The sequence below is a fragment of the Pongo abelii genome, chromosome 1 (assembly GCF_028885655.2).
Source record: "Pongo abelii isolate AG06213 chromosome 1, NHGRI_mPonAbe1-v2.0_pri, whole genome shotgun sequence".
Taxonomy (NCBI): domain Eukaryota; kingdom Metazoa; phylum Chordata; class Mammalia; order Primates; family Hominidae; genus Pongo; species Pongo abelii.
Window position 1 is genome coordinate 117,955,348 of NC_071985.2, and position 12,280 is coordinate 117,967,627.

General features: G+C 37.1%; 1 protein-coding gene across 1 annotated transcript; it reads left to right on the forward strand.

The window, feature by feature from the left end:
• Positions 1 to 281: 281 nt before the first annotated feature.
• Positions 282 to 7,476, forward strand: SIKE1 (suppressor of IKBKE 1). The gene is given in 5 exon segments (NM_001132638.1): positions 282 to 489; positions 723 to 828; positions 1,653 to 1,795; positions 4,495 to 4,608; positions 6,585 to 7,476. Coding segments are annotated over 5 exon segments (624 nt in total). The 5' UTR covers positions 282 to 330; the 3' UTR covers positions 6,687 to 7,476.
• Positions 7,477 to 12,280: the final 4,804 nt, after the last annotated feature.

Genomic DNA, 12,280 nt, shown 5'->3' on the forward strand with positions numbered 1-12,280 from the left:
ACAACCCACATCAATGAAAACCAGTAGGGAAAGGAGACCTTCCCACTGCCCAGCTAATCATGGCCTGACCACCAGGCTGTGGTAACTGGAAACAAAGGGCGTGGCAAATGTAGGTCTGGGGCTCCGCGCAAGGAAGGACTGCAAGGAAGCCGCAGGTTAAAGCCGGTCAACCGCCAAAATAGGCTGCCACTGCGCAGGCGCCTATTGCGCCTACCAAGACACCTTTTAAACGTGCCCGGAAATGACGCCTGTAATGCTGAGACAGACTCCCAGAAGATCTGAGCGAGTCGCGTAGCTGAGCCCGGCAGGGGCTGGGGTCGTGCTGCTGCTATGAGCTGCACCATCGAGAAGATCCTGACAGACGCCAAGACGCTGCTGGAGAGGCTGCGGGAGCACGATGCGGCCGCCGAGTCGCTGGTGGATCAGTCGGCGGCGCTGCACCGGCGGGTAGCCGCTATGCGGGAGGCGGGGACAGCGCTTCCGGACCAGGTCAGGCAGAGGGTAGAAGTCCAGTGCTCTCGGATTCTGGGCACTGAAGGGTGGAGAGCGAGGTAAAGTGGGAACTCGGCCTGGAATTTATTCCCGGTCTCAGAGGGCGGCGGTGAGACCATTTTCCTGGGTCGGGACTGAGAATCCTGCCCTGGAGCCCTAACTTCTGCCTCTTCAGTTGCATCTGCCGCTGTTCTCTTTAAGGCATGCTTAGTCTGTCTCTATTTGTCCAGTATCAAGAGGATGCATCCGATATGAAGGACATGTCCAAATACAAACCTCACATTCTGCTGTCCCAAGAGAACACACAGATTAGAGACTTGCAACAGGAAAACAGAGGTTAGTCAGGCCTTTTCATATCTGGTAATAGTTTAAAGTTATTGCAAAATTGCCCTAAACATTTACAAAAGTGTACATATATTTCCAGGTCAGTACTTTTAGTAGGAGAGTCCTCCTGATCTGGCCCAGTAACAATAAAGTTTGTTAGATTACCCTTTTCAAGGTCATCTGACTGATTTTGTAGCAGCTTACCAAAGAGGTGCTGTGTAGAGTTGGAATTATTGCATGGTTTATTTTTAAGCATTCCCAGATGTGTAACAAAAGAGTTCATAGCCTCATGGACTTAAAATTTAATGTTTAAGTATTAATATAAACACTGAAGGTAAGATTTAAGATTTTGTTTATGTTCTTGTTTGTGCAAGGTGAAGCAGCAGAATTTTATTCTAAGGGTATATATTCTTAGGCTTGATTAGTACATTATTAATGATCGTAGTATTAATAGTTGTTTACCAGAGGCGTTTCACATATATCATCCTACTGTATTCTCATATCTTCATTTTTATCTATCACAATGCAGTTAAGAAATAGGCTCAGAGAAGCTAAATGATTCACTTATGAGTATTAACCAAGCAAGTTACAGAACTGAACTCAAACCCATGTCTTCTGATGATACATCCATTGTTGTTTCTGCAAGACTTTGCTTCTCTGCCTAGAAAGTTACCTTTCACATAGACTTTAACTGTTCGGTTTTGTGGGCTTAAACATTGATTTACAACTTTGGATTCATATTATCTATATAGTGTTACAAAATTCCAACTGTTAAGACTTTGGATTTGGGAACTGTCTCTCAGACATCACTGCCAAGTTATTTTATTTTTTGATAGAGCTGTGGATTTCCTTGGAGGAACACCAGGATGCTTTGGAACTCATCATGAGCAAGTATCGGAAACAGATGTTACAGTTAATGGTTGCTAAAAAAGCTGTGGATGCTGAACCAGTCCTGAAAGCTCACCAGTCTCACTCTGCAGTAAGAAACTTTGAATAAATTCGAAATGAACCAAATTGAAATCTTGAGATTGTTTTAGATTGTGTGCTTGTTTTTTTGCTTTGTGAGATAGGGTCTGGCTCTTGTCGACCAGGCTGTGGTGTAATGGCACGATCTCGGCTCACTGCAACCTCTGCCTCCTGGGCTCAAGCCATCCTCTCACCTCTGCCTCCTGAGCAGCTGGGACTACAGGTGCACACCACCACACCCTGTTAATTTTTGTGGGGTTTTTTTGTTTGTTTGTTTGTTTGTTTGTTTTTTGGTAGAGATGACATTTCGCCATGTTGCCCAGGCTGGTCTGAAACTCTTGGGCTCAAGCGATCCACCCACGTTAGCCTTCCAAAGTCCTGGGATTATAGGCATGAACCACTGCGCCTGGCCATGTGTGCTTGTTTTTGAAGAAAAGTAAGCTCGTTTTCCTTTCATGTTTATCACATTTGTTGTTTATTTTGCCATGGCTTTGTAAAGATATGAATAGAAAGAAGGAGGATAGGGGCTGCTCAGATCCTTTTATTTGAGGGGGACTAAGGTTCCCCCTCCCTCACCAAGATCTCTTTTGAAAATGTTCATTAATTCTTAGCTCTCCTACCAAACATAATGCCAGTTAGTGTTGAAGCTGCCTGGTAAACACTTGGTTGGTTATTACTTATACATTTAACTTAAGCTCATTGGTTGTAAGGCGCATGAATTCACATTTTATTCCTAACATAGTACCTGACATATAGCAGGCAGTCAGTAAACCTTTAATAAACTGAACCACATAGTATCATACTATGTTGTTAGGGAAGAGAAGTATGGTTTTTTAAAAAAACAAACATGGCATAGTTTCTGTTCTTTGATTTTTTATTATCTAATTTGGGAGACTCAGTAATTGTTCTTATGTTTATAGGTGCTTCATGGTTGTCATTGTACATTCTTGTGTACTGTATCATTTAATTCTAGATGTATAGGTTGGAGCCTACTACTTCTGTGAGATGTAGTGAAATATAAGCTTTATCTTAAATTCCATTGAATGCATTTTACTGACTTAAAAGTTTTAGGAAACAGATATTTTAAATATTTGAATGGCTTTCATCTGGAAGAGAAAAATAGATTTTCTTCTCGTATGGAGGAAAAAACTTGAACCTTGAAAGAGACAGAGTTTACTCAGATAGATAAACTTTCTAAGTGATATGTCCAAGATGGAATAAAGCACCTTGGAATGTAGTAAGCTTCCTGCCAGTAAAAGTATTCAAATTTAAGTTAAACAGCCACTTAGAGATAGTATCCAACATCCAATGGGTAGTTAAACTACAACTGATTTTTTTTTTTTTCCATTTCAAACCTTTTTATTGGAGTGTGGACCTACTGGGGGATTGATGCACTGGACATAGATAATTTTCAGAAATGAAAATAACATTGCTTGCATCAAATCAGATTTCACCCACAAAAATGACTAAGGCCTTACCAGAGTTGGCATTGAATGAAACTTAGTCCTTTATGGAAAGGGAATCATGTGGCCTTCTATTTCTGAAATAGACTAAAGATTACTCATTTATTCTCTGCAATTACAGCCATCAGATCCTTTGAAATCTTGGAAGGCGTGAGATGATGACATGACTGTAACACAAACCCATATTGAAGAGCCCAGTATTTTAAAATTCCCCATGTTCACATACCAAAGGGTTACTTATGAGCTGATGCATATTACAGATAACCATATGATTATCAACTTGATGTCTGGGCAAAGAGTGAAAACAGAAAATGCATTCTACTCTTCACTTCTTGGTTTTAAATATAAGAAACATTATATATATTTTTTAAAACTGTATTCCTTAGTAGTGGTATCAATAGAACATATACAACTGGAATGAGGATCCCCTTAAGGAGGCCTTTTTTTTAAAAAAATACTTTAAGTTCTAGGGTACATGTGCAAAACGTGCAGGTTTGTTACATATGTATACATGTGCCGTGATGGTGTGCTGCACCCATTAACTCGTCATTTACATTAGGTATTCCTCCTAATGCTGTCCCTCCCCACTCCCCCAACCCTATGACAGGCCCCAATGTGTGATGTTCCCTACCCTGTGTCCAAGTGTTCTCATTGTTCAATTCCCACCTATGAGTGAGAACATGCGGTGTTTGGTTTTCTGTCTTTGTGATAGTTTGCTCAGAATGATGGTTTCCAGCTTCATCCATGTCCCTACAAAGGACATGAACTCATCCTTTTTTATGGCTGCATAGTATTCCATGGTGTATATGTGCCACATTTTCTTAATCCAGTCTATCACTGATGGATATTTGGGTTGGTTCCAAGTCTTTGCTATTGTGAATAGTGCCGCAATAAACATACGTGTGCATGTGTCTTTATAGTAGCATGATATATAATCCTTTGGGTATATACTCAGTAATGGGATTGCTGGGTCAAATGGTATTTCTAGTTCTAGATCCTTGAGGAATCACCACACTGTCTTCCACAATTGATTTTTTGGAAAAAAAAAAGAAAAGAAAATTATCTGTGAATACAAGGTCACTTTACTATGGCTTCATGTCTGAGGACTAAAATTGTAGTGAAACTCCATTGTAACTTCTGTATCATAGATTAAATGAAATTTTAAAAATCGTAATGGACATGCTTTTATGTTCTTTATATCTACAGAACAGGTGATTTTTCCACCTTTGTTTCCTTAATATCTTCACAGGAAATTGAGAGTCAGATTGACAGAATCTGTGAAATGGGAGAAGTGATGAGGAAAGCAGTTCAGATGGATGATGACCAGTTTTGTAAGATTCAGGAAAAATTAGCCCAATTAGAGGTAAGATTGTAGCTAATTTAGGTTCACAGTATTTCAGAGTTTTCAGAGTCTGGAAGATATGCCATCACTATCCCATCACTGTAATATATTGATGTTTTCTGTGTGCTCATGATTTAAAATTAAAACTCCTCCTTCATACCCTTTTATACCCTTTTGAAGAAAGGAAATAGAGTAAACAGCAATCAATGGAAATACCAACTATGTATTGGCAAGAACTTGAGGTATTATCATATGGGAAGGTAGAGGGAGTGGAGGGGAGAAGTTATATGTGAGATAAAATCCTTCATCTGCCATAATAAGAAGTGAAGTAGATAATGTCTAAAATTGATGATCAGGAAATAGTAGTATAAGCATATTATTTAGAATTACAGAATTAAATACCAAAAGAAATAGAAGTGTTAAAAGTGGTTGCATTTGGGGTACAAAGCCAAAGAACTGCTTGTATAAGCCTTGTAGTCTTGATTTCTTAAAAGCTATGTTTATGTCATATTTTGATTAGAATAGGAATATGTTACAAAAAAAGGTTGGGGGTATTAGTGTGCTCATAAAATTGTTAAGGAAAAACATTTCAGCTTTGAGAGGCTGAGGTGAGTGAACTGCTCGAGCCCAAGAGTTCAAGAGCAGCCTGGGCAACATGTGGGACCCTGTCTTTACAAAAAATTACAGAAAATTAGCCGGGTGTGGTGGTGCACACCTGTAATCCCAGGTACTCAGAGGCTGAGGTGGGAGGATCACCTGAACCTGGGAAGTCAGGCTGCAGTGAGCCACGATCATGCATGCCACTGCACTCCAACCGAGTGACAGAGTGAGACCCTGTCTCAAAAATTAAAAAAAAAAAAAAAAAAAAGCAAAGCGTTTCAGTAAATGGTTTGAGTGCTGCTTATTACAAGGTGCTGTCCTGGGGCCTTTGAGAAATACCAGAGAGAAAAAAACAGGTACCTGCCCAGAGTCTAGTGAAAGGGATAACCCTAGTATTATATGATATTAAATAGTATGTAAATGCTAGGAGACAGATACAAATACCGAAGGAAGCACTTCATGTGGTAGAAGATTCGTCGACCACAGGCTCTAATCTCTTAGTTAGTCTAGCTGGGACTTCCGCACATCTTGGTGAAGCTAAAAATGCTTTGGTTTACCAGAGTTTTCTTCAGAGAACAAGGATGAAGAGCAGAAGCTACCCTCTCTAGAAATCAAAGGTAGTGACAGGTCCCAAGGAGGAATTAGGAGCTAGTGAAATGATAGCATGACCTTCTATATATCCCCGATTTACCTCACTTACGGAAACAGCCCTAAGGAAATGTGGGGCAAATTCTACCTTAATACTTCAAGTAGAAAAAACATGACCACCAGATTCAGACCCCAGCAATACCACATCCAAGTTGTCTGAATTTGGACAACTTTTAGGAATTTTGTGAGCCAGAGTATCCTCATCTGAAATATATGGATGTAGGCAATGATACCTACTCTACAGATTATTGTGAGATAACATATATAGGGCACCCAAGTAGTACCCAGCTACATGCTCAATAAGTAATTTCTTTCCCCCTTTCCTTCCATTTCTCTAGAACTGTAAGATATCCAGGAGAGGAGATTAATCAGAGTGAAACGATTATTAGGAATTTTTTAAATAAAAGAAATAATAGTGAAACTGTGGGAACCAAGAAGAATATAACAGTGAATTCCTCAAATGGAGAGGACCTTGTTTTTTGTTTCTCCTTTGTAATCCTAACACTTGGTATATAGAAATTACTCAGTAAATTACTACTACAAAAGAGTATCATTGCCTACATCCTACATGTAAATGTTTGTTAAATGAATAAGTAGTGTTTAAGGAAATTCTCAACTAGTGGATTTTTTGTTTCCTTAAGTTTTTTAAAATTAAAATAATGTTTTCTGCTCCTGGCTCAAAATAATGTGTTGTAATGCAGTTTGATAGTAAAAATACCAGAAATAAACATGCCTCTTTTTTTTTCCAGCTTGAAAATAAGGAACTTCGAGAATTATTGTCCATCAGCAGTGAGTCTCTTCAAGCCAGAAAGGAAAACTCAATGGACACTGCTTCCCAAGCCATCAAATAACTGAACTATGAATGATGGCTGGAGATTGTCTATCAAGGAAGGAAGTTACTGTCTTCCCATTCAAGTACTGTCCATTAAGTGTCTTGCCTCAGATTTGATTTAATCTTAATTAAAGGTATCAGGTGGCAATTTAGAATTCCAGTCAATATTGGCTGTCCACAGTTCTCAGATGTGTTAACGTGAATACTACATGCTGAATTTCACCATTCCTTTCTCAAAAAGACTACTTTTAATTTTCATTTCTGGGACCTTGATTTATATAAACTGTGTTTTCAGTTCATTGTTATTTTTCACATCTCTGAAACTTTGAGCATTTTTTATAAGCCAGCAATTTATTTTATATAGCATTGTAAAATACACTTCTAGGAAATTTTAGGAAAGATTTAACTTTTTAAATCTATTTGGCATAAACCTTGATTTTTTTTTTCCATTTGACAAAAATAATACAGTTCCACAGAACTAGATCAGCAGATTCTCTGATTTGTAATGTCATTCACCTGTGACATTTTAAGTCTCTCTGGTGCTAAGAATTGGCACTTTATAGCCTGGTGCCTTTACTTTTAATTTGAGAGAACCTACTGCTAGTCCCAGGAAACATACTTGGAAATATGTTTCCATATTTCCAAGTCAGCTATTTTTTTTTCCCCAGTGATGCTATAGTTGTCATACTGTTCAAAGTTCATATTGTTCAAAGCTGAGGAGCTTGTCCTGTGTATGTGAATGCACACATGTGCACTTAGTTCAAATACTAAAAGTAGCTTTTATTAAATATAATCAGCCAGAAACACACAAAAAAATCAAAAAAACAAATATAAGTAGTCAGTTTTTCAATGTTATCCTGCTAGTTTTACATTCTATTTTAATTTTTATACAATTTCCATTTTATAGTTAAGAACCATCACTTACTTGGATTGGATGTCTTTCATTCCTAGCACTAATAGTTGGCTTTCTTTTTTTTTGTTTACATAGAAGCAGGTTTTTTTTTTTTATCTTTTTTCTTTTTTTTGTTTAAGCTATATAAAAAGGTGAGGAAGCAGTTTTGTTACCTAATGAAAATTATTACACTCATAATGCTGTGTAGGCAACATTGAGATTCAAATGCCCAGTGGTCAACTGGGTTCACTCATCAACTCATTCCCGTCCCAGTTTACTCACATTTCAAATTTATAAATTTCTTCATGTTATACTATTCTATTTAGATTTGCCCAGAATTAGTTGAAATAATGCTAAACCTGTCAATATTTTCCAGTAACATTAAGCACCATACTGCATGGGAGAGACACAGTGTTAAAAAGAGGTGTTAGTGCTTTATGTGAGTGATATTTCTTTTGTAATGCTATAAAGAACTACAGTTAAAATAACAAAATATTTTAAAGATGTCCTAAAAGCATCTGATCCCAGTAATAACTAATGGATGTCATCTAGAGCAGTGGGTGTTAATGAATAGGTATATGTCATTTAAGAATTTTTCAAATTTCTGTTTGATATCCTGCATAGAATTTGACAAAAAAACACCTCCAAGTGTGAGCATTTTTTATTTCATTTCCCAAGAGTAAGTAAGTAACTATTAGCCCAGCCATCTGCCTCGAAGTATACCTTAAGTGACCCCATAAATCCATTCAAGAGGCCAGTACTCTATACCATTTGGCAGCCATGGCCAAACCTACCATGGCCAGATTTCAGTGAAAATGATGAAGTAATCAAATCAAGGTATAATATGGTGTCCCTTTATCTGCTTTATGTTCCTTTAGAGCTGTTTATAAAGTTCTTTATATCTCAAGTGTTAGGATAAATCGACATATTAACTTTTCCCTCTGCGAAATTAAAAGCCTGAGGTACAAGTCTAAGAAGCTTTTAGTGCCCTACATAATATAAATTCTGGCTGGTGTTAATGCTATGAAGATAATGTGTAGTTAGAAAATTGAGTTGGGGAGGAATGCTCATTTTAAGTGGATTTTAAAGTTTCTCCTTCAGTGGATGAAGAACTTGCCTGGTTTGCAAAAATCTTAGTTCAAAATTATATTTTCTAACAAAAACTACATTTTGAGAAGATAAGCTAATTTTACTCAGTAGTAAATCAAATTAGGAAGTGCAGAGGGTTTTTTTACATATATATAGCAACCTTGTCAAGTGGTCCTCACAAGAGTCATAAATACTTTGTAATTAGCACAGTATATTCAGCAGTGTATAACTCTACAAATAGTACCTTATATTAATGTAGTATTATATCAATATCTTATGTATAATTCTTATATTAATACCTTATGCATAATTTGATTCAAACATTGAAGGTCTATTTTAGTGTTCTTCAAAATGTGCTTCCCTGACCTACTGAAATAGAAATTTGGTGATGAAGTTCAAGAATTTGTATTCTAATCATCCCAAACAATTCCTAAAGACACTAATTTTAAAATATCTAGTCTAGGCCCCATTGTGTAATAGTTAGCATTCTAAAAGATGCAAAAGAAAATAGTCTATGTGCCAACCATTTCATTAATACTTAAGAATTTAAAAATGAAAAAGTCTGGTACAAGAGACAAGTATATATAAAATTATAATGCAGTGTGATAAATCCATTATAAGTATGTATAGGATACAGAAGAGGGACTTTAAACTTGAGAATTCAATAGAGATAATAAATGAGTAGGAGGGAAATAGAAAACTTTGGTGCCACAAAAGCAAAGTATGTATGGTATTGCCAATAATAGCTACCATCTATTGAGTGCTTTACTATCTGTCAGGTACTGTATTATATAATCTCCATTTTAACTGTACCTCATTTTGCAGATACTCAGGCACAAGGAGGTGGTTATTTGTCCAAACTGGAACCAAGATTCAAACCCAGACAGAGTCTTAAGCACATTTTTAATCACTAACTAACTTGAGATGCCTAAATGCCAAATACTGTTGGGAGTTCAAGTGGTTCTTGATTAGAAAAATCTATTTTTATTAGTGCAAAAGAAACACCACAGCTCATATATTAGAAAGTATTATTAATTCAATAAATGGAGTCTTAACTAATGAGATATTATTATTTTCTAGAATGGTGTAGGTGAGAGTATGTGTGATTCAACTGAAAGGAATAATGTATAATCAGTGACTCTTACTATATACAGGAAAAGGTGCAGTTCTGTCTTTCAAATCTGCCTCCTTACCATATTGGCTTAGATCCCTCATGCTGTTTTCTTGTGTTTGCTAGAAAGTTGTTGCCAAGCCAAATGTCATGGCCATGTTGAAGGCAAGGAAGAAGAAATGGAAATGGCCTGTGCCAGCTATATATATCGCCTTTTATGAGGGAAAGCAAAGCTTTCCCAGAAATCCCAAATGGATTTCCCTTTGATTTACTTGCCTGACCAGTTAAATGGCCACTGGTACCTGCAAAGATAGCAGGGTACATAGCTGTCCCAAATAAAATCAGTATTAGCAAGAAGAAAGAATATTGAGAAAGCAACTAACAGTGTCTGTGACTGTTACATGTCTGTGACTGTTATATTGTCAAGTCCTTTCCCCTTGAATATAGTTTTGGAAGAATTAGCTGAAGGAGTGTGTTGATATTGAATGGCCAAGAGAATGGGCTGTAGCAGACATCTGTCATTTCTCTTTTGGCTGCCCAATATCCTAACTCCTGTGTTTAAGGAATCCCTCACCTAATGAAGCAGAGCATTTCTTCCTCCTAAAGAATTTGAAAGTACCAGGTAACGTTTTCTCAGCCTCCTTTGCAGCTAAGGAAGAAACATCTGCCTTCAACTTTAAAATTAGTGATACAAAGAAGGAGGGAACCATGCAGGTTCCTTTGAAGATGGTGACTAACAACACAACTGCGTTCATCTCCACAGAGGTACAGCAAAAGTGGTGTAGTTAGTGATAACCTCTAATGCTTTTTTTTTATTTTTATTTTTCGAGACAGTCTTGCTCTGTCACCCAGGCTGGAGTGCAGTAGCACTATCTCAGCTCACTGCAACCTCCACCTCCTGGGTTCAAGCGATTCTCCTGCCTCAGCCTCCCAGGTCGCTGGGATTACAAGTGCCCACCACCATGCACAGCTAATTTTTGTATTTTTAGTAGATGGGGTTTCTCCATGTTAGCCAGGCTGGTCTCGACCTTATGACCTCAGGTGATCCACCCACCCTGGCCTCCCAAAGTGCTGGGATTATAGGCGTGAGCCACCGCACCTGGCCTGTAACCTCTAATTCTTGTTTGCTGGCTGTCCTAGAGATCCTGAGAATTACTTTTAATAAAATCATTTTTTTGCTGTTGTTAAAACTAACCTGAATTGCCTAAAACCAAGAACTCTGCTTGATAAAATAAGCATAGTTTTAGGAACAACGATGCAGATATAAATTTTATCAACACTTTATGCATAATTTGGGACTTATATTTAAATGTAATATTTGATGCTCATAAAAGGGTAAATGTGGAATGCAAATAAATTATCAAGCATAATAACTCATCACCTAACTTAAGAATAACATTATGAGTGCTTGTATGTTATCTGTTTGAGCTCTTCTCCTATCTTTGCCCACCCCCCTGCTCTCTTTTTAATAGTTTTGTTCGCATGTAGAAAGACCTAAAATACATATGTATCCCTAAAGTGACTTATTTTATAGTTTTCTTTCTTTTTGAACTTCAAAAGAATTGTATCATACTCTATGTAGTCTAAGGATTTGGCTTTTTTCACTCAACATGTCTCTAGAATTCATAAGTTTTATTGTTTTATAGCTGTCATTTTCATTGATGTATATTTCATTGTTGGGTTATACAACATATTGTTAAGGAATACATACATACATAATAAATTATACATTTTTAGAAAAATCCTTGCTAATATTTTACTTACTAATTTTTAATTCTCCCTTCCTCTGCTTCATTTATATTAAACACATTTAACTATAAGATGTCATATTTCACATTCTGCAGTTATTTCACTGATAATATCTCATGGCAACTTTCAGAGTGAATTAAGGGGTATTATCTGCTAATATAGGAAAAAGCAGATAATGCTTTTTGTTTTGTCACTCCTGTAATGCTAAAGAGGATGCAGAACCTTCAGAGTTTCAGTTAGCTACAACTTCACTCAAAATTTCATCTAGCCTTGTAGAAATATGTGTGGAACTAATTGATGAATGTTTGTATGTTACTGATTGTAACATTCATTTCTATTTCTTATTTTAACATCTTTGATATTGGGATATGTCTTACACAGGTACAGGTTCTGATGTGGTTGATTGTAAGTATATACAAAATTGGTTTGCACTTATGGTGGATGACTGGACAAAGGCAATCTGAATATTTCAGTCAAACTCAGGACCATCTGAAAAAAGAACATGGGTTTTGGCCATTTTCTGTACTTTCCATTGACACCTTTTTATCAAGAGTGTGCCACCACACAAATTTGGAGTATGGCTGGCTGTATTAGTTTTCTACTGCTATATAACAAATTACCACAAATAACAGTTTAAAGCAACATCCACGTATTATCTCACAGTTCTGTAGGTCTGAAGTCCATGCAGGGCTCAAATGGGTTCTCTCTTGCACTCACAAGGCTAAAATCAAGGTGTCAGCTGAAGCCAGCATCCCGTATGAGGCTCCAGTCT